Genomic DNA, 21186 nt, shown 5'->3' with positions numbered 1-21186 from the left:
CGCCCCAGCCGCCCCAGTGCCGCAGCCGCCCGCCCCGCCCCGCGCGTCGCGGTGCGCCCCGAGCGGCGGCCGCTTCCGGGAGGGCTGGGGCGACCCTACCCGGGCGGCTCCTCCAGCCCCCGGGAGTGGGGGGCGAGGGGGTTGGTCCGGCCTGAAGCGCGGTCCCAGCCACGGTCCTTCCCGCGCCACCCGCGCCTGCGCCCCGCTCCCAGTCCCTTCGCTCTGGGCCAGCCGGTCCTTCCGTCCCGGGCCGCCCGCCCGGTGACTCTGCCGAGCCCTCTGCACCCCCATCTCGGCCTCGGCCCCGCCGCCAGCGCCCGCGCTGCCCCGCTCCGGCTCGGGTCCCTCGGAGCTCAAGTTTCGACCCTCCGCCGGGTCGGGTTCCCGGCGCTCCTCGCTTCTGCGCCATCCATCCCCGCGCGGGGCTCTCGCCCACCAAGCCCCGCACCCCTCAGCCACCCCCAGCTTCCGCGAGGCCAAGCCCTCGTCCGTCCAGGACAGGTTACCGGACCAGCTGGAGGAGGCGCCTGTGAGCGGTGTGACCCTGTGCACCCGCCCCGTGATTCTCCCAGAGCTACCCCCAGAATTCCTTTTTGGGCGAGGGTCGCGAGGGACGCGGCGCAGTTGAGTACTCGACTAGGGAAGGGGTAAGAGTAGGGGGAGGAGCTGGGCGGTTCCCAAGCTCTCGCTTTCCCGCACCGCACCCCCGGCTGCCGCGCCCCCTGGGGCGCAAATCTACCTCCCCCTCTCCTCCGTAATCGGCTCAGCCTGGTCCCACTGACCTCCACCTCCCCCTACAGCTGAGTCTCTTGGCACCTGGATGTGTGGGGGTGGGGAGGGGAATCCAATCTCCCTTCCCCTCCATCTGGCCCGGTGGACAAAGGGCAGGGGGACCATCTGGTCCCGCCAGGGTGGGGGAGGGGCCTGCAGTGGCGGTCCCAAGGGGCGGGGGAGGGGCGGCGCTCTGGAGACAGCGAGAGCCTGCGGGGTCTAATTGCATCACTTTATTTCACAGACCTCCAATCTCTGTCTCCCCACCCCCCAAAACTCAGAGCAGGAAACTAGCTTGGCTGAGAAGACCCAGGCCTAATAACCTGGGGAGCTGTGGAGCACCCAGAAGAAAGTGGAAAAGCTGGGAGATCTGAGGGTCGAACTGATGGCCCTTCCCTTTTGTGGGCATTTCTGATCTGGGGGCCAGCTGCAACCTGTGGGTGAGTGAAGTTCAAAGCTGGCCACACCCTAAGCTTGGTAGAGGGTCTCCTGCAAGGGCTGGCCTCATGGTGTCCCCACCTTCCCAGCCATGGGGTGCTGAATGGTTGCGGAGGGCAGCATGTGCCTGTGCAAGTGCTTGTGTGGGGACAGAGTATGTGTGTGTGTGCCTGTGCATGCAATGCAAAGCTGCTGTGAGAGTGTGCGTATCAGCCCAGAGTTGCATGTACCTGTGTGGTTGCCCCCAAGTGAAGGATCATATTTGGGAACATAGATGACTGTAATGTGTATGCATGCATGTGGGCATGTATGTATTTGTGGCCTAAGAGGTGAAGGTAGGGGGTGTTTGTGCCCAGCAGGGCAGCCAAAGGAGGAGCTGGGAGGTGGGGGGAGGCTGGGCAGAGCAGAGGAAGGAATGCAAGCCGAGCAGGAAAGCCTATAGGAGAAGCTCATCTAATGGATTACCCTCCACCAGATTATGTCCCTTGATTCCTGAATTTTTTTCTCTTGATTTCACCTCTTCAGTCTGTCACTGCAAGAGAAAGAAGAGGAAAAGACAGACTCTAAAAGAACTCAGATAGAAAGACATACCTGTTGGATGTGCAGGATGAGCAGGAGCCCACGAAGGGAAGGAGAGAGAATGAGTGAGAGAGAGCCCAAGGCAGGCAAGTGGCCCACCCCCATCAGCAGGGCTGCGCCTCATGCTAGCTCCTGCAGGAAATCCAGCAGCCCTGTATGCCACTCCTCGGGTTTGTCAAGGTAACAGGGGTGCCCCGCCCTCTCCATGACTAACACCCGGTGGTTGGGCAGCTGCTTCAGGTGCTCAAAGCTGGTCTGACCCATGGGGTCCTGGTCTCCATACACGATAAGAACCGGGGTCTAGAGAAAGCAAAGGGAGGCAGAGTCAACAGGGACCTGCCCCACCAGCCCCAGCCTCCTAGAGATCAATTCCAGCCCTCCCCATCACTTTGGTCTCTCCCTGGGGTCACTGCAAATGACAGAGAGAGACAAGTTGGCCCAGTGCAGGGATGGTTTGGAGAGGTATGAATTTGTGTATGCCCCAGCACACAGTTTAGCACAGGGCTTGCCACAGTAATCTTCTGCCTAGTACACCAAAAGGGCGGAGTCTGGTGGTTCAACTCCTCCCGGAAGCTACCCCTTTGGTTACCCAGTACCCAGGGATGGACTGTTCCTTGCTCCTGGCAGGGACATCTCAGCCTCCCACATAGGGGTACCTTCACTCTGGCATAGTCGGCAGCATTGATTTTGTCCGTGCAGATGGGGGCCACTGGCACATAGCCCCGGATCTGGGAGCCTGGGGCCACGAGGAAGGGCAGGGAGTACATGCCACTCAACGATGGGCTGATCACGACTGGGGGGCCCATATCCAAGGCATCCACCACAGTTGCCAGAAAGCTGCTGGGGACCAGCTCCCCAACAGGGGCAGGGGCTGTTGCTTCCTTGGATCGCCCCAGACCTGCAGGGATTCAGGTGTGTGAGAGACAAAGGTGGTGAGTAGGAAAACAGGGGAGAGAGGGTCCCTTCCTCCAGGAAGCCCTCCTAGGTCAACCGCTGTGCCAGGTTCCTGCAACAGGCAGTGTTGCATGCTGTAGTTACTCCTACAGCAACCTAGGTCTGTCATATCTGTAGCAAGCATAAGGCATTTCCTTCCATGTTTGTGCCCATCTCCCCCAGTACAGCGTCCTCAAAGAATCAGGCTCTGAAGCCCAGCTTGGCCAGATCCAAGTCCCAGTTGTCCACTATAGATTATGTAAGCTTGGGAAAGTCCCCTCAGCCCTCACTCTACTGTTCAGTTTCCCCATCTGTTAAAAGGAGGTAGCAAAAGTGTTTGCCATTTGAGATTGTTGTGAAAATTGAGTTAACTGCTTCAAGGCACCTGTCCCAGGGCTGGCAGGGTAGATGCCTCCAGAACAGTGGATGAGAGACTGGCTCTGCACACATCCCTCCCCTCCAATTAGTCAGTCCCTACCTTCTGCAGAAGGATTAGTTCAAGGCCTTGGCCTTGAAGCTCAGCCCAATCCACTGTCAGAACCAATCCTGTCCCAGCCTGGAGCCCCGCCCTTGGGCACTGAAACCATACCAGCCATGGCCAGTGAGGGGAGCAGGTTGGCCATGCTGCCACCTTCACACTTGGCACCATGGGCTGGGGCCCGCCAGTTGAGGCTATGACTGGCAGTCTTGTGCTGCTCCTCCCTCCCTCAGGACCTAAATTAGGGCTTTGTATGTGGGATCATGACTGGGGGCTTAGCCACCCCCAAAGGTGCCAGGGGACTCAGTGTCACTCCTCAGGGCTTCTAACAGAGCCTGTGGTTTCGGCTCTTTCAAAATATTTTACTTCCAATCGACTGAGCACCGATTATTATGTGTTAGGTACTGGCCACATACTCACATGGATAATCTCATTCCATTCTCATTAGAGCCAAACCCCAGAATGAGTGTGGTTATCTCCCATTACAGATGAGGAAACAGAAGCAGAGACATTGCCCCGGGCAACACAGTTAGAAGCAGCTGGGCAGTGTCCAGACCACACCCGGATGGACTAGAGAAGCTCAAAGGCCCTTGTAGTGTGCACTGCGCCCTATCTAGCTCAGGAGTCAGCCTGGCTAGGTCCTCCCAGTCCCCCAGCCCCCAGCCCTGGGTCCCCAGTGAGGCTCCCACAACCCCTGTCCAGAAGCCTTCCCTGGAGTTACCTGGCAGGTCAATGGCCACAGCCCAGTAGCCAGCCTGGGCCAGCCTGCGCAGCGTGCCCAGGTTCTGCCAGGTCTCGGAGGAGAAGCGTATGCCATGCAACAGCAGCACGGAGAAGCGGGTGGCCTGCCCACTGCCCGGGTGAGCCTCTCGGAAAAAGAGGCTCTGGCCCTGCACCTGGATGGTGCCCTCGTGCTGCTCCACGCCCGCCATACCTCCTGCTGTGCTGGTGAAGCACCTGTGGTTCAAGGCCAGGCTGATGAGAAGCCACAGAACACCTTGCCCAGGTGGAGCAGGGAGGCTGCCACAGACAGGGCAGGGGTCCCTCCTGGAGCATCAAGGAGGCTCCCAAAACTCTAGGAACATGCTTTGGGGTGAGGAAGACATAGGTGTTATTTCTGCATCTGCCACTACCTAATTGCCTTGGTTTCCTCATCTGAAATATGGGACATTAAAGCCTATCTCAAGAATTTATGAGTTAAAAAAAAAAAGAATTGATAATTGATGGTGCCTGCCTTTGGAAAGAACTTAATACATGGGTCTCCCATTACAATTATTGTTCCCATTGTTATTATCCTTTTCTACGAATGGGGATAATACAAAATAGTACTAGCTCCTAGGTGGTTGATAGGATTCAATGAGGCCAGGCATGTAAAACACTCGCCAGTGCCTAGCACATAGTAAGCATAGTAAATGGATCAACAGCAATCAACAGTAAGTAGCTGACTATTTTGCTTTTCAACATTTTCCTCTTCCAGGCACTGTTATAGGTCGTAGGTTGGCATCGCAGGCCGAAAAGGATAGGGGTTAGAGTAAAAAAATCTGTTTTCCGGAGCCGGAAACCGGAGCGCTGAGCAGGGAAAGGCTTTGAAGTTCCGGCCGGCGAGGGAAGCGAGGTGCTCAGCGCGCTGCCCGCTGGGGCCCAACGCACTGACGCCGCGGCCAGGGGCGCGGTCACCGGCGCCGCCACCGCTCGCTGTGTCCCCTCCGAGGACCTCGGTTGTGGATCGCAGGGTCTGGTAGGGTGCATGCAGAGGGGGTGGGGGCAGACCCGAGGAAGGGGGCCTGGGGAACCGAGATGGGCAGAGGAGAAACTTGGGGTAGGTGGGAGTGGGTTGTAATTGGAGAGAGGAAGAGAGGGTTGGGGGGCGCAGGGCAGGTACCTGGGGAGCTGCGTGGGCTCTCGCAAATAGGAGCCAGGCGAGTGCAGGCGGCGACTGGGGCCCGGGGCGGGGAAGCAGGGATGTGGCCCGCCGGAGGGCGTGGGCCGGGCCGTGCTCCGGGGCGCCCGCTTGTGGCCGCAAGCCGTCCCAGGGCCGACGGGTGCTGCTAGACCCATCCTTCTCACAGCTGTCTCAGTTTCCCCACGCCCCTCGGCCCCACGTGCCCCAAGCACCGGACAGGGTCCGGCCCCGAGACCCTCAGCGACCTGCTCCACATGCATATGGTGTGGCTTGAGAAGGAGGGTTCCTTTGGGGTCTCATCCTTCCTGTTCCCTCCCCCTTCCTCCCCACCCCCTCATCCCCAGCCTGGGCTGCCCAAACCCAGAGTCGTCTGTCTGGCATGTGGCTGAGGCCCGACAGGTTTGAATGCGAAGCTCTGCCAATGCCCAGCCTTGATCGTTTTCCCAACGCCTCCGAGCCTGTTTCCTTGCCTGTAGAATGGCTGTGATGTTGCCTACCTCACAGAGTGCTAATAAGGAGTGAATGCTGGGTGTTCCGTGCAGCCTCCCTTTTCCAGGTCTGCCCACACAGGCCAGGGACAGATCAGATGTTGGTCGCATGTCACCAACCAGGATAGGTGACATATAGAGACATAGGAGCCTAGAGGCCACCCCGGGCCCTGACCGAGTGCTCGAGCGCATGTGTATTTGCAGGGGTCAGGGAAGTGGATGGCCGGAGACCTGGGGCTGCTGCATAACAATACTAATATCTGGCAGTTACACAGCGAGGCTTCCGCGCCAGACACTGTTCTAAGGCTTGACCTATCCCTCAGTCCTTAAGACAGGCCTCTGTGGTGGTGACAACCCTATGTGGTCCTTAAGACAACCCTTATCCTTAACCCTCGTGTACAGACCGGAGACTGAGCAAGGGTGGAGACGCGCTGGTGGGAAGAAGTCGACTGTCCCTCCCCCGGCTTTCCGGCCAATAACAATCCGGAAAATCGGAACGGGGGGACGGGGGCGCCAAGCCTCTGTGCTTTGGGGTGCCGCCCCCAGTGCCCCCTCCAGCTCGGCTACTAGGCGTGGACCCGAGACCGCGGACTGCGCAGGCGCGCGGAGGCTCGCAGCCGCCCGCAGAGAGGCGGAGGCTGAGGTAGCGCCAACGTCTAAGGGCTGTTTGGCGCTGGTTGCACCTGAGCGGAGCCCGCCCCACGGTAGCAGACCCGGTCATCCCTGTCGGCCCGGTGAGTGTCCCCGGGGAGCCAGGCCAGCAGGGTGCCCGGGGGCGGGCCATCCTTGCCCCGCCCCTTGCCCCCGGAGCCCTGGGACAGAGTCCTGCTGGGAGGGGCCCGCGCTGGGGCAGCGAGTATGTTTGTGTTCGTGTGTCAAGTGTGCGCGCCCGCGCGTTTGTCAGCGTGTGTTCTTGGGGGTCTGGGTGTACGTGTATGTGTGTGTGGTGTATCGGTGTTTCTGTGTGCCTGTGTTGGGGGGGTTATGTCAGCCTGTCTGCCCGCTTGTGTCTGTATGTCTACTGTGTGAATTTCTGTGTGCGTGTGATTTTAAGGGTGTATATCTACCTGTGTGTCTGTGTGTGTATTTCTGAGGGTCTGTGTTTGGGTGTCCGTCTTTCTGCCTGTGCCTGTGTATTTCTTGTGTGCGTGTGTAGTTCTGGGGTTGTGTGTATGACTGGGTGCTTGAAATATGAGGGTCTGCATATGGTTTTGAAAGCGTGTGTGTGTCTACCTGTTCCTCTGCCTTCCTGATAGCTGAATGTGTGCGTGACTTTGAGGGTGTTTCAAGGTATCGATTGTGCAGAGGCCCGTGCGTGTGCAAGGAGGCTGCCTGTACGTGCAGGGAATAGCTTGTACAAAGGAAAAGCATTTGGGGACAAGAGTTTGTGTGCACGTCTGTACACCTGTGTGTCATTGTCGACGCGTACGCCAAGGACCTAACGCGGGTACAGCGCCTCACTCCCCTCCCCCCATATCTGTAGCGTACTGTTGTCTAGTGCTCCAGCTGCCTGGGTTGCCATAGCAACAGCTGAAGTCCCGTCCCTCCCTACCGGGAGAGGTGCCCCAGGGCACCAGGCCCACCAGAGGAGAGGTTCAGCACGGATCCTCTGCCTGGTGGGAACCTAGGCTGCCGCGCGTTGGAGGCTTGCATCCGAGGCTGGTCGTGGTCAGAAAGAAGAGAGGAGCGTGCTTTTCCTCCACTCATCATCTGGTCCTCCATCAGCCCCAGAGGGGCTGCCACTGCCCAGTCACCACCTGACTCTTGAGCCTGGGGGTGGGGTCTTGGGAAACAAGCCTTCTCGTTCAGGGAGGGGTGGGGGGTGGGGGGGTCCAAGGTGATTCCCCAGCCCTGAACTCCAGCCAGCACCCAGCTGACACTCAAGACAGACCTGTTTACTGGAATCTGGGAACAAGGCAGGCCTGCTCACCCTAGACCCAAGAAATGATAAGACAGCCCCTGGTTAGGTCCACTGTATTACCGAAATCTCACAGGAGTCTTGGGAGGGCAGCTGCCAGGTTATCCTCCCCATTTTACTGACAAGGCACACAGCCAGGAATTGGTAGAGCAGAGTCTCAAAGGCAGGGCTAACTGCTCTGTCTGGGTCCTGGATACTGAGGTCTGTTTTCTGGGCTGGCAAAGGACTCAAACTAGAGGAGTCCATGAAGCAGGTCATTTGGCGTGAAGCTGGGGGGTGGGAGGCATTTGTCTCTCCAGCCTCCACGGCTCCCTTTCCACTTCTAGATGTGCCATGCTTCTCCCTAGCCGCATACCCCCTCATGCCTAGGCATTTCCTCCATCAAGGATATTCTCCATGAGCTCTCTTCCCACTTAATATCAGCTGGGGTAGAGCATTAAATATTCCCATCAGTGGTAAAACACATTCTGATTTTAGCATTATTATATGCAGTGTGATAAAAAGAACCATTTCAAAACATGCCCTCAGTGGGACATCGCTTTACTCTTTGATGTCTTTCACCTTTGATGACTCTCAGCACTCTGTCCACGAGCTCATCCGTCACCTCACAGCCTTGGTTTCCTCCTTGGCAAACCGAGTGTGGCCTGGTGGTTAGGAGCCCAGCCCTGGGCTCAAGTCCCAGTTCCCCTGCTTGCTACTCTGCACTTTGGGTAAGAGAATTTACCTCTCTGAGCTTCAGTTTCCTCATCTATAAGAGACCTATAATACCTGCTCCCTAGTGTTTTTGTGTGGGTTCATGAGTCGTTACATGTGAAGGGCCAAGCACAGGGCCTGGCTATCATAAGCACTTGATGAATGGAAGTGGTTTTAGCTGGCACAAGGATGATGGTGGCCACTGATGCCAGGAGGACATCTCAGATGCTCCTCACGCTTTAGGGTATCTGAGCCCTTGCCCTGGCATGTGGAGTAGTTGGGTGTGAACCCTCAGATCCTTGCCTGGAGCAGAGGAAAGGGCAAGGGCTGAGCTTTTCCTCTGCTGGGCGCTCCTGGGTGGGATTTGAGAATGGGGTCCAGGGGACCTTGCAGGGGCTCAGCCCTACCCTCTTCTCCCTCTCCTCTCCTCCTCCAGACTGTGGTACAGAACTCCATGACCCGGTCCCAGGTCGCCCTGCTGGGCCTGGGCCTGCTGTTCATGCTGCTACTGTATGTGGGGCTGCCAGGACCCCCTGAGCAGACCTCCTGGCTCTGGGGAGACCCCAATGTCACAATCCTGGCTGGTCTCACCCCTGGCAGCTCCCCCATTTTTTACCGCGAGGTGCTCCCACTTCACTGGGCCCGCAGGTGGGTGCTGACCCCAGGGTGTAGTGGAAGGACTAGGCCCGCGGGGAGTCCCTGTGTGGGTCCCCCAGCTCAGCTCAAAGTGCTCAGGGCCTGGGAAGGCAGTGGGAGAAGCCTGGGAAGAAAGAACCCCCAGAACACACACTCCCCTGTGTGCCCACAGGGTGGATGTGGTGCTGCTCCATGGAAAGGCCTTTAACTCCCGGACATGGGAGCAGCTGGGCACACTGCAGCTGCTGGCACAGAGGGGCTACCGGGCCGTGGCCCTTGACCTCCCAGGTGAGAGCCCCCACCCCTGGGTCTAAGGAGGTAACGTGCAGCAGGGACATGGGGACAGCATGCCAGAGGGGAGAACTGGAGGGTTAGGAAAGCCCTAAGTTGTGGCTGGGGAGCATCTGGACCCCAGTGTCTGAACAAGCAGTGGCAAGTCACAACACAAAGTGTCAACACGAAAAGCTCTGTGTTTTTTATTTTCTACCTTGAAAACTACAGTGTGGATTGTTGCATGTCACAGAGCAGTTAGCAACATGACCTGCCTCACAAGCGATTGCATGGGGAGATCTCACTGTCCTTTTTATGACAAACTAGGTAGCTTTTTGTTTTTTCAGCTATACAAATTATTTTTGCTATTATCCTTGTCATTAAAAAATCAACCAAGAGTGATGCCCTCAGAGACCCATGCCATGTTTCTCTCCCTCTCACTTCTCTAAGCAGTTTGAGGGTGCCAGGCCCTCTTTGGGCGTTTCCATGCCTAGAGATACAGGGTTGTTTGGTGGGGGCTGTAAACATGACTGGTGTCCTGCCAGCTTAGTGAATCTATCTGCAGCCTAGTTTTCTTCTCTTCTACCATGTCTCATGGGTCATGCCAGGCACTGTGACCCTCCCTCTCCGTAGAGTGTGCCATCAGAGGGATGAACAGGTTTTATCTGGCCACTCCTCGACTGGTGGCTGTACATGTAGCCTGCTTTAGAGTTTTCAGTGTCAGTTGAAATGCTCAAGTAAGGAAGCTGAAGCATCTTTGGACATGCTTCTTTGAGCATGTGGGCAATCATTTCTGTAGGGTAGCCATCAAGGCCAGTTGATGGGTCGAAGGACACACACTTAAAGTTTTTTGACAAATATTATCTTACCCTCCAAAAATGCTGTGTGGATTTACCCTCCAGTCATGTACAAAAGTGTCCACATCTTCCTTAACACTGTGTATTATCAGTCTTTTTAGTTTTGCCAACATGATGAATGAAAGATGGTTTTTTAGCAGCCCTATCACAGTACAAAAATAACGTCTAGGAAGTTTGGGGTAGCAGATGCTATATGCCACTGCCTCCCATCTCTTTCCCTCACTCTGGTGGGCAGGAAGTCCTGACCTCCTTCCCAGCCTCCCTCAGCTGGTGCCTTCTGCTGTTCCCAGGTTTTGGGAACTCGGCACCTTCGAAGGAGGCAAGCACAGAGGCAGGGCGGGCACAGCTGTTGGAGCGAGTGCTGCAGGACCTAGAGGTTCAGAATGTCGTGCTGGTGAGCCCTTCACTGAGTGGCTGCTATGCCCTGCCCTTCCTGATGCAAGGCCACCACCAGCTGCATGGATTCGTGCCCATTGCACCTGCGTCCACCCAGAACTACACCCAAGAACAGTTCCAGGCCGTGAAGGTACTGGGAGGAGGGTCTCCAAAAGTCCTGGCTTCCTGTCCCTGGCTCGAGTCATAGGGGGAAAGGCCTCAGGTCTTACTTGGAGGACACATGGCCCCATCCTTGATCTGGATGGGAGAGATGGGGTGTATAGGGAAGATTTCCTAAGGAGGTGGCTTGAGGGCCAGTCCCCATCAGGCCCCAGGATCACAGCCCCTTGCCTTGCCCTGCAGACCCCGACTCTCATCCTGTATGGGGAGCTGGACCGCGTCCTGGCTTGGGAGTCACTGCGGCAGCTCCGCCACCTGCCTAACCACTCTGTGGTGAAGCTGCGCGATGCAGGCCATGCCTGCTACCTCCACAAACCACAAGACTTCCACCTCGTCCTTCTTGCCTTCCTTGACCATCTGCCTTGAGCTCACCCACTGTCCAGGCCCCAGGCCTGGCCTGAGCTTGGAGAATCTGGACCAGTCTCCACCAGGGAGGCAGCCCCTGGGGTTGGAGGGTAGAGGCCAGAGGGCCAGGCCCAGTCAGGACCTCTCATTTCATCTCAGAGGCACAATAAAAGAAAGCATTTTTGTTATGCCTAGGGAGTGACAGGTTCTGTTTCCTGGCGTTGCTGCAGGTGGGGTTAGAGTTGGAGGCAAGTCTGGGACTGCTTTGGGACTGAGAGCTGGAGGGATTGCTCCAGCAGCCTGGAAAGGCTAAGGACATGCGCTACTTACTAGATGGCTGCTGAGTGGCTACTCTGACTCAGTTTCCTCATCTGTAAAATGGGCATGATGGTAACACCTAGCTTAGAAAGTGGTTTTAGGATTGAGTCTGGTTAAGCAGAGCACTTGGCCATACTGGGCTGGCGACGTGGGAGTGTCATGGAGAGGGGATGTTACTACTGCTGAATGACCACTGGGATTGGTGGGAAATCCAGGGTCTAGTGGCTGAGTTGAGTGAGTCAGGAATAGAGGACCTATGGCCGAAGGGAGCAAGATTTGTAAAGGTGGGGTGGAGAATGTGATTTAATAAGTAACACAGTATTGGGAAGAGGGAAATTTCCCCCTCTACCCCTCTTGAATTCTTGGCTGGACTAACAATAAAATTGACACAAAACAGATTAATAGGAGAAAAAGAAATTTTAATCATGTGCAAGGAGGTCTCGTAGAAATGGGACCTAAGAAGTGGCCAGAGCAGGCAGCTTTTATACTTTTTAGACAAAGAATAAATTTGTGAGGACTTGACAGGACAAAGAAGCATATTTTGGCTGCTCAATTAGTAAAGAATCTAAACAGAGTGGGCTTGAGGGTAGTAAATTAAAGAATTAACAAGGTTTGTTTATACAGGCTTCTCAGCCTGAATTCCCTATCTCCGGAAATCAGAGTGTCCTACCTCCAGATGCAGGGAGTGTACCTTTTGTATAGAGATTTATTGTTTTCAGGGAGACAGAAAGGAGGGTCAGAATGTCTCTCTTGCATTGGACATTTCTCAAGTGACTTTAATTCAAAATAATCAACATGCCACTGAGGCACATTTTGGGATGGCCTGCCCTGGGCCCCAACAATAGCATTGTTGGTGAACCACCAAGCCTGCTTGCCCCTGGGAATCTGTGGGTCAGCAGTCTGACTTAAACCTCACGAGGGTTGGATGGACCCTACCCTACCCTGCCAGCCTGCCTCCTCTGTGCCCAGAGGTTGAAGTCTTCAACCCCACCCCTCCCCAAGCTGATTCAGCCCCTGGAACTGAGGGCAGAACTGGCTGAGAGTACAAAGGACAGCCGGACGCACAAATGGGCAGCTACAACTGTGTGCAGCCTGTGGGTGGCCAGTGGGACACCTGTGCCTCTTTATCTTCCTTCTCCAGTGGCTGCAGAAGAGCCAGGGAGCCTGGCACAGGGTCAGCCAAGAAGGTGCCACATGTATGCTTTTGTGCAGTTTCCCACCTCTCATTCTGTCATACAGCGTCACGATTACATCCTCTCATCGTGCCATCCTCTGTCACACCCAACCACCATCTCACATTGTCATACACACAGTCACCCACTGATACACAGATTTGCCTACACAGTGGTGCGATCACACATGCGCCCATCCGTTCATTTAACCTTCATTCCTGGCACGCTGTCCGTCTGTTCTGTCCCCTCCCAGGGACAGAATCCTGCGGGTACATGGACCAGCATCTTGGAGCTCACAGATATTAACCAATAACCTCTCCACACAGGGAGCATTGAGGCAGTCAGGGAGGCCGCCCCTGAGGAGCTGAGGCGTGAGGAGGGGAGAAGTCCAAGACTCGCGGGAGGGGGTGGTGGAGCAGGCCGGGGCCAGACCCAAAAGGACTTTTCAAAGCTGTACTCTTGAGAGCGAGGGGGCGCTCAAGGGGGCAGCTGCGAAGTTTCCGGTCAGTGCCCGCCTTCCTCCCTTCTGGCCCAATCGGGAGGTTGCGGGAGGTGGGGCCCGCTGCCCAGGGCCAAGGGCGGGGCCTGAGGGGGCGGGGCCAGCCTGTAGCTCGCTGTCGGCTGCAGAGCGGAGCCGGCGGCGGAGGCAGCTGCCCCGGGGTGGGCCCCTGAATCCCAGCCTCATGTAAGTGGCGGAGGCTGGAACCACTGGCTGGCGGAGACGCCCACGCTCACTGGGCCTTAGAGATTGGGACGGCCCTGATTCGCAGTCTTCGGTCCCGCCCTGCGAGGTCCGGCCACGTGGTGGGCGGACCGCGGCAGTTCTGATCCGGAGACCTCGCAGGACCTGGAGTCCCGCCCACAGTCCAGGGCGGACGCCGAGAGGGGAGCGCGGGCCCAAGACCAGCAGAGAGTGAGGTGGGGGGCCGTGGAGAGGGGTAGAGGGATCTGGGGCTCCCTGACATGAAATCCGGGCAACTGGGAGAATTTTTTTGAGGAGGGCGGGGGGGAGTCAATGTCTGGTTTCAAACGTGGCTCAGCTACTTTCTAGGTGTCTCTGAATCTGTCTTAGCTTTTTCCTCTGTAATGTGGGCTTTCAGAGGCACGAACTTCACGGGGTTCCTTGGGGGATTAAATAAGGAAATGTGTTGAAAGTGGCCAGCACAGCGCCTGAAACAGAATGGGGCCTCTGTAACTGGGGGCTCCGAAACAAGGTATTCTCTCCCTGCGGGGCGGCCGGGGAACCGCCCTGGGGAGGGACTGCGTGTAAATGGAGCCCACCAGCCCCAGCGGCGGGGAGGGGTAGGTAGCCACTCGCTTTGCCCCTAGCTCACCACGGCAGGGCAGCGCCATGGCCAGCAAGCATCGTGAGGGCGAGCACCCATCCGTGACGCTCTTCCGTCAGTACCTGCGCATCCGCACCGTCCAACCCGAGCCCGACTACGGTGAGAACGCGGCGGTTCCAGGAGGACCTGTGGTGGGGCATCAGGGGCGGGGACTGTGCTCTAAACTAGGCGCCAACCCGTCACCCAGCTGAGCCTAATCTGCTGCCTCAAATGGCGCCTCCATTCCTCTAAGCCGTTCCCTAGGTCAGCAGACAGCTCAGCATTCCCTCCAGGCTGTGCTGCTCCAAAAGTTACAACTGGCAGTTAAATAGGGAACAACTTCACCTTACTCTCCAGCACTTGGGGTTGGGGAAGGGAAGAAGAGGCCCCCGGAAGCCTACTGGGGCTGAACAAAGGCCACAGACCTTCGGGGAATCAGGCTTGGTGGCTGGGAACTGTGTACTGGGGTCCAGTCCAAATCCCTGCTCTGTGATTTACCAGCTGGGAAACAGTGGGTGAGCCTTATGTCTCCACGCCAGTTTCCCCATCATTAAGGAAGGTAACAATGACACCTGCTTCTCACTCTGGACTTCCCACCTGGCCTTCTACAAAGGGTCACTGGCCAAAAATGTCTTCTTTCTTGGGGACAGCGATGCAGATGTCTCTGATGGATGTGGAATTGTGTTGAGGCAGGGGTCTGCTCCCTTCTCTGGATGTACCCCCATCTCTGCCTGGGCCCGTGGGAGGTGTGGGGAGGCAGAAGCAGCAGCAAGGCTATCTGTGTTCCCAGGGGCTGCCGTGGCCTTCCTTGAGGAGAGAGCCTGCCAACTAGGCCTGGGCTGTCAGAAAGTGGAGGTGAGCCTGTGGCCCAGCATGGGTAGGGGAGGTGGGCCTGGGGCAGCTCCTCACCGTGCACTGACGACCCCTCCTCCTGGCCCTCTCCAGGTGGCACCTGGCCGTGTGGTGACTGTGCTGACCTGGCCAGGCACCAACCCCAGACTCTCTTCCCTCTTGCTCAACTCCCACACCGATGTGGTGCCTGTCTTCAAGGTGCGGGGGGTGTAGGGAGTGGAACACCCTTGGGGACAAAGATGGTACAGACCCCCCATTCGACTGCAGGGATCCCACGATGCTGGTCCTGGCACTGATTCGACCTCATAGAGCATTACTCCACTCAATCAAGCAACCTCTGCCCAGTAGCCATTCCATGCCAGGGGTGGGGTATGCCAGAGGCAGGGTTGGTGGTGGGAGGCAGAGATGAGGGATGGCTGTCAGCTGCCCTCTTCAGCCCTACGTGGGCTCCTAGGGCACCTGCTCCCTGGGCAGGGCCACAGTTGAGCAGAGTGGATTAACGACTACATTTGGTGCTTGGGTCCCTCTTCCTGCCCCTGCCCCCAGGAACATTGGAGTCATGACCCCTTTGAAGCCTTCAAGGATGCTGACGGCTACATCTATGGCAGGGGCGCCCAGGACATGAAGTGTGTCAGCATCCAGTGAGTGTCCTTCATTCCCAGTTTCCCCACTGGCCCGTTGGATTGACCCAGGACCCAGGTGTGATTGGAGAACATCAAGGCCAAGGAACATCTTGACCCCTTACCTTGGGCGGGAATTCCCTCTATGACCATTGCATGGATGGGGAGACAGGGACAGAGACTTTCTGGAGTCACCTGCTAGGCTGTGGCAGAGCACGGCCCAAGGCTGCAGCCAGCCTGCTCTGATGGCTCCCCCCCAGCACCTGGCTTACACCCTCTTACTGCCCCTCAGGTACCTGGAGGCTGTGAGGAGGCTGAAGGTTGAGGGCCACCATTTCCCCAGAACCATCCACATGACCTTTGTGCCAGGTAGGAGTGACTCGAGGAGGGGCACCTTCAGGGGTGGGGAGAGTGTTGGGGCACCCCCTATCTCACATTCCTGCTTCTTTTACAGATGAGGAGATTGGGGGTCACCAAGGCATGGAGCTGTTTGTGAAGCGGCCCGAGTTCCAGGCCCTGAGGGCTGGCTTCGCCCTGGATGAGGGTGAGCAGGGTGGCAGGACACTGACTGGCCAGCAGGGGATAGGGAGGCTGCGAGTGGGGGCTGGGCCGCTCCACCCTCTCAGGCCTGGCCAACCTTTTCCTCCTCAGGCCTGGCCAACCCCACTGATGCCTTCACTGTCTTTTACAGTGAGCGGAGCCCCTGGTGTGAGTATGCACTTGGACGTTGGGGGTCACTGTGCAGATGGGAGACTGGGCCAGAAGGGGCAGGGGCCCGCCAAGGGTTCCACAGCAAGTTGGGGCCTGAGTAGGCCTTGAACCCAGGGCCTTTGCCTCCCAGCCCCTTCCTACCTGGGCATCTCTTTCCTGAGCTTCTGAAGGGAGGCTCTAACCATGGGCAGAAACCAGCTCTACACTGTGCATTCTGAGGCGGGCAGAGACCTGGCAGAGGAGCCTGGAATGAGGGGAAGACCCCGGGCCCATCCCAGGGCTAGTTGCTTTTCCAGCCTCTCCCATACTGAAGACACCCCCTTCCCCCTGCGTCTCTCAGGGGTGCAAGTCACAAGCACCGGGAAGCCAGGCCACGGCTCACGATTCATTGAGGACACGGCAGCAGAGAAGCTGGTGTGTGGCATACGGGGAGGGAGTTTGGGAGTTCCCGAGGCTGTCCTGGGGCCACTCTCACATCTAACCTCACTCTCCTAGCACAAGGTTGTGAGCTCTATCCTGGCTTTTCGGGAGAAGGAGAGGCAGAGGTGAGGCAGCCTGGGAAAGGGCACGGGGCTCTGGGAGGCTACGCGGGAGAGGAGGGGGGCTGAGCCCCCTTTTTATCTGTTCTTCCCCCTTGCTGCTGCTGCCCCTGCCCCCGCCCACAGGCTGCAGTCAGACCCTCAGCTGAAGCAGGGGGCCGTAACCTCCGTGAACCTGACTAAGCTAGAGGGTGGTGTAGCCTATAATGTGGTACCTGCCACTATGAGCGCCAGCTTTGACTTCCGCGTGGCACCAGATGTGGACCTGAAGGTGCCATCTCCACCTGGGTTTGGAGGAGGGAGCCTGGGTCCTCAGCCCTGTCCTAGAGGCTCAGGGAGAGCCTGAGGGGTCAGCTCATCTCCCTTCTCACAGGCTTTCGAGGAGCAGCTGCAGGGCTGGTGCCAGGCAGCTGGCGAAGGGGTCACCTTCGAGTTTGCTCAGGTGTGGACTGGGGAACCTACAACAGGGGAGTTGTAGGAGCTGGGGAGGCTGGGCTTGCTGCATGTATCACTGCAGGAGTGTACGTTTGGTGTGCCTGCATACATCCTGGCTTTAGCTGTGAGAGACATGTTTTGTTCACCAACAAGCGTTAGTTGTGTAGGCCACTGTTGGGTGCTGGGGAATACTAGGGAGTGAAATTAGACAAGTTTTTGCCCTCATAGTCTTTACACAATGAAGGGAGGAATAGACATGAATCAAAAAGTTATGTATTACTTTTATGTAAGTGTGAACACATGTGGTGCAGGAAAGGGTGGGACCTCATAACTGTGAACCTGTAACTGGAGTATTTGACCAGTCTGAGGGGTCTGGGAGTGCCATCTTGAGGAAGGGGCACTTAGGAATGATCTGAGGATGGACAAGGGCACAGAAGATCCCAGACCTGTGACCTTTGAGAGACTGAAAGAGGGCCTGTTGCTGGACTGGCCAGCTGGATGTCTGGGTAGGTGGGTGTGTGCCCCGTGCCAGGCACAGCCTACCCTATGAAGAATAGGGCAAGATGCCAGGCCTTGTCCTGATCCTGCCATCCTTCTCCCCACAGAAATGGACAGAGCCCCGAGTGACATCTACTGATGATTCAGACCCCTGGTGGGCAGCTTTTAGTGGGGTCTGCAAGGACATGTGAGCACACTGGCCAGCCCCCCTCTCCCCTTCCCTCCCTCCCACCTTCCTTTGCTCCTTCAACCCTTCCCTTGCCCTCTCCCCTCTCTGCCTCCACATTCACCAGGTTCTTCCCTCTACAGGAACCTCACCCTGGAGCCGGAGATCTTCCCCGCTGCCACAGACAGCCGCTATCTTCGCGCGGTGAGCTGCTTGCAGTAGGGTGGGCAGTGGAATGGTCCTGGGTGCTGGCCTTCCCCCTAACGGCTCCTGTTGCCCCCTGCAGGTGGGGGTCCCAGCTCTGGGCTTCTCACCCATGAACCACACACCCGTGCTGCTCCACGACCACGATGAACGGCTGCATGAGGCCATGTTCCTCCGCGGGATCGACATATACACTCGGCTGCTGCCTGCCCTGGCCAGTGTGCCCACCCTGCCCAGCGAAAGCTGAGCCCCGCGCTCTCCAACCTCCACCCCGATCAGTGCCAAGGACCTTTCTTCCCCCCTGCCCAACAATAAAGTCTGTGTGGACAGGGGCCACTTCTGAAGTACTAACAGCAAGGATGTTCACGGAGCAGGCTTTCAAAGATAATAGTAACGCCTACTTCAGAGATGAGGGATCATACACCATGGGTCGCACCTGTTGCCCCAGCATAACAACAACTCTTTGAGCCTCCCCAGTGCCCAAAGTTGGACTACAGATGAAGATCTAGTGTGACCAGGAACAGTGCTTCATTGGCTGTTCTGAGGGCTAAGACTGCTGGTGAAGCACCTGATCCAGGGGGCAAAGAATACAGCACAGTCATGCAAGTAAGGCAGTGCCACCATTGCTTGGCCTCCCAGGAGCCCTAGAACTTGGGGGACTGTACAACTCAGAGCAGTGAATGCTGGCCAGGCACGCTAGGAACCTAGAACTCCCCAGGCCAGAGTGCAGAATTCTTCTGGGTCCTCCCTTTTCTTCTGGGTAAGCTTTAAGACCTGACAGGGATGTTTGGGGTTTTTCTCTGTCCCCACCAGCCTGCCCAGTCCAGCAAGCTATGTGCCCCAGTGTCCCTAAGGCACCGAACCACTCCTCATTTACTAAGTCCCCTTCTGGCACTCCAAGGCCCTATTTCCCCTGACTCCCACCCACACCCTGCCATCCAAGGAAGGCTAAACTCTTTTCCCACACAAAATGTAGGTACCGACCCCACGTGACTGAAAGATCCTGCCTCAGGTTTATTTGTACAAATAGCACAGGAGGACACCAGCCCCATGCAGACAGCAGCCCAGGGGTCACACCAGTCCTTCTGTCCTCACATTGGCAGACAAAGGTCTCTACTCTGGAGCCTTTGTGGGGGCCTGGGCACCTTTGGGAGCGGGAGTGGGAGCGGGAGCTGGAGCTGGAGCTGGAGCCACAGCCGGAGCCGCAGCTGCACCTGCAGCCTTCGCCTTGGTTTGAGCCTTGGCCTGGGACTTTGGCCGGCAGAGCCTGAGACCCTTGGCAATGCGGGCACGAGCACGTTTCCCGAGCCTGGGGTGAGCAATGTAGGCAAGTCGACTGAGCTTGCGGCTGCCGCCCGTTGGGATCCTGGGCTTGACCTCCTTGGGCTTTACAAGAGTCTTGATAGCCTCAGCACGTGCAGTTACGGCCTTGGCGTTGTTGGCCTGCATCTTCTTCAGGCCCCTCTTGTTGTGCTTCTTGGCAAAACGCATGTTCCTCAGGAACTTGGGGTCCACCTGGAAGACAAAAAATGTACAGGTGGCTGTTAAGTGCAGCTTGTAGGGGCCCCCAAGTCACCCATGGTGCCCCTCTCCACAGCAGCACCCACAAGACTATCAGTCGCCAGCCGAGGCCTGCTGGGAGCTGAGACAGCATCAAGTCAACCTTAAATGCAGAAATATCTGGCCCTTAGAGCCCAATAGAGCTCAGAAAGGAAGAACAAATTTCTACAGCAGGATTTTGGTTGAGTTTTTCCTGAAACCCCCTCACGGATACCCCACCCCCTCACCCTTAAAAGGTGCCAAATACTAAGGTTAGTACAACAGATTCACAGCAAACAAGGCAGAATAAGGACCAACGGAGGGAAGGGAAGGGGGCGGGGAGAGACCAACAGTACAGTGGAGTAGCAAAGTGGAGACAAGACTCAGTTGTGCTCAGACCCTACAGCCTCAGCCTTCTTGGCTAATCCTTAGAACTCCCTAACACAGGAAGGGAAGCTGCCCCCTCCATGCCTAGTACTGCATCAGATCAAGTCATATGGGTGGTCAAAGTGGAATGGAAGGCTCACAAGGTACTGGGTACACAGGCAAGACCACCCCTTCCCTTGAAAAGCTCTGAGTGAGCAAGGGAGATGATCAGACAAACTGCTCTCAGGAGGCAGGTTACAACTCGGGCCAGTAAAAGCCAAGTAAAGCTTTATTACAGGTCTGGCACAGCATGAAGTCCAGGCAAAATGAAGGACAGTTAAGCTACATGAAAGACCCTGACCATGCAACTGGAGCCAAACACACACTTTTTTCTGATTCGGCGCACACACTCACCCCCTTAAGAGATTCATATCGTTGTGATCGGGGTTTCTTGATGCCATTTCTGTGCCATTTTCGGGCTGTGGGAAAAAAAGGAATTAGACCAAAAAAGAGATTTCCTCTAATAAGACCACCATCACAGCTGCAAGCCCGGGAGAACCATAATTTCTCCTTACTTGGGATCCGTCTAAGAAACCCCTTACCACTGAATGCAAAGCACTGTGGGTTATCCCAAGCGGATCCCTGGCTTCTAAATCTACAGCCCCATAGGTAATGCTGGCTGAAAGTAAAATCAGCCCCAGGCCCACTGTAGGAATGTGCCTCCTTTCCCTGACCAGTATCCCTAATCTTTGCCAGGGTCTGGGGCATTAGATGAAGGCTGGGCCAGGGGAACTTACACTGGTTGTGCGTGGTGTGGTTCTTGGACTTGGCCATGTCTGCAACTGGAGGACCAGAGTGGAGATCAGAGCTGGGGGCTCGCGGGGCCGGGCCTACCTCTTCGCCTTGATCTAGAAGAACGTTAGGCCAGAAGCCTGAATGAGGCTTCAGCACAGATGCCTTGCATTTGCGCCCTCCACCAGCCCGGATTCATTCTGCACGACCCAACGCCAGTCTCCCCTTCCCAAACTCAGGTAATGGTGCCTCGAAACTACCCCCCCAGCCGCAAGGCTGCGCTCTCCCCCCAAATCCGAATTCTCCCCCTCCCATCCATCCATTGAGAACCCAGGAGCAACGTCCCCGCCCCGCGGCTTCCGCTCCCCACAACCAGGCAGCCAGTCTTCCCGTCCTCCCTAAGGCCACGCGCCCCGCCGCCGTCCGGGAGTCATGGATGGCTCCGGATACCGCGCGGCTAGCACTCACCGGGGCCCGCAGATCCCGAAACGCCTGGGACCGGAAGAGGAAGAGGAACGCCGTGGTGCAGCACGGGAAATAGGCTTGTCGCGGCAGGAAGGGACTACTGGAAAAGCTTCCCCCAGCGCCGTGAAGATAGGTTCCTAAGCCCGGAGGACACAAGCCAGATGGGAAGGTGGTGCTACGGGCCTGGCCTCGCTCCTTCAGGTTTACCGACCCCTCTCGTTTCTGCTCATATTCCTCCTGACTTGGGTCCCAGGTCTCATTAAAGGTCTTGAAGGCGAAGGGAGTCATTGAGGAATACATGTTAGGCAGGGGGTAACAGG

General features: G+C 57.0%; 4 protein-coding genes across 8 annotated transcripts; 2 read left to right on the top strand and 2 right to left on the bottom strand.

Moving 5' to 3' along the window:
- Positions 1-1763: 1763 nt before the first annotated feature.
- On the top strand, positions 1764-11035 carry ABHD14A (abhydrolase domain containing 14A). Of its 4 annotated transcripts, none has more exons than XM_082848218.1 (7): positions 1764-1874; positions 4677-4932; positions 5993-6324; positions 8638-8849; positions 9010-9125; positions 10255-10490; positions 10703-11035. In XM_082848218.1, exons 4-7 carry the CDS (start codon positions 8656-8658, stop codon positions 10883-10885), a joined length of 729 nt encoding a protein of 242 aa, XP_082704344.1. In that variant the 5' UTR covers positions 1764-1874; positions 4677-4932; positions 5993-6324; positions 8638-8655; the 3' UTR covers positions 10886-11035. The 4 variants fall into 4 exon arrangements, with proteins under 4 accessions (XP_082704344.1, XP_082704343.1, XP_082704345.1 ...); XM_082848217.1 differs by having other exon boundaries at positions 4677-4937; XM_082848219.1 differs by lacking the exons at positions 1764-1874; positions 4677-4932 and having other exon boundaries at positions 5843-6324.
- ABHD14B (abhydrolase domain containing 14B) lies at positions 1868-5328 on the bottom strand. The gene is made up of 4 exons (XM_082848215.1): positions 5082-5328; positions 3921-4156; positions 2445-2686; positions 1868-2088 (listed from the first exon to the last, which is right to left on the bottom strand). Exons 1-4 carry the CDS (start codon positions 5255-5257, stop codon positions 1909-1911), a joined length of 834 nt encoding a protein of 277 aa, XP_082704341.1. The 5' UTR covers positions 5258-5328; the 3' UTR covers positions 1868-1908.
- Positions 11036-13191: 2156 nt separating the features above from the next.
- On the top strand, positions 13192-18175 carry ACY1 (aminoacylase 1). 2 transcript variants are annotated; one of them, XM_082848208.1, is made up of 15 exons: positions 13192-13272; positions 13684-13799; positions 14470-14534; positions 14625-14729; positions 15078-15172; positions 15444-15520; positions 15606-15695; positions 15803-15859; positions 16203-16276; positions 16358-16407; positions 16528-16672; positions 16775-16843; positions 17442-17521; positions 17644-17704; positions 17787-18175. In XM_082848208.1, the coding sequence occupies exons 2-15, from the start codon at positions 13706-13708 to the stop codon at positions 17949-17951; spliced, it is 1227 nt and encodes a 408-aa protein (XP_082704334.1). In that variant the 5' UTR covers positions 13192-13272; positions 13684-13705; the 3' UTR covers positions 17952-18175. The 2 variants fall into 2 exon arrangements, with proteins under 2 accessions (XP_082704334.1, XP_082704335.1); XM_082848209.1 differs by lacking the exon at positions 13192-13272 and adding an exon at positions 13493-13568.
- Positions 18176-18694: 519 nt separating this feature from the next.
- Positions 18695-20899, bottom strand: RPL29 (ribosomal protein L29). The gene is made up of 4 exons (XM_082849183.1): positions 20870-20899; positions 20407-20517; positions 20024-20088; positions 18695-19219 (listed from the first exon to the last, which is right to left on the bottom strand). The coding sequence occupies exons 2-4, from the start codon at positions 20441-20443 to the stop codon at positions 18818-18820; spliced, it is 504 nt and encodes a 167-aa protein (XP_082705309.1). The 5' UTR covers positions 20444-20517; positions 20870-20899; the 3' UTR covers positions 18695-18817.
- Positions 20900-21186: the final 287 nt, after the last annotated feature.

The sequence above is a fragment of the Leucopleurus acutus genome (genome assembly GCF_964270905.1).
Source record: "Leucopleurus acutus genome assembly, chromosome: 10".
In the NCBI taxonomy this organism is placed as follows: domain Eukaryota; kingdom Metazoa; phylum Chordata; class Mammalia; order Artiodactyla; family Delphinidae; genus Leucopleurus; species Leucopleurus acutus.
The sequence above is the reverse complement of the archived record's forward strand: the minus strand, read 5'-3'. Positions and strand labels throughout refer to the sequence as shown.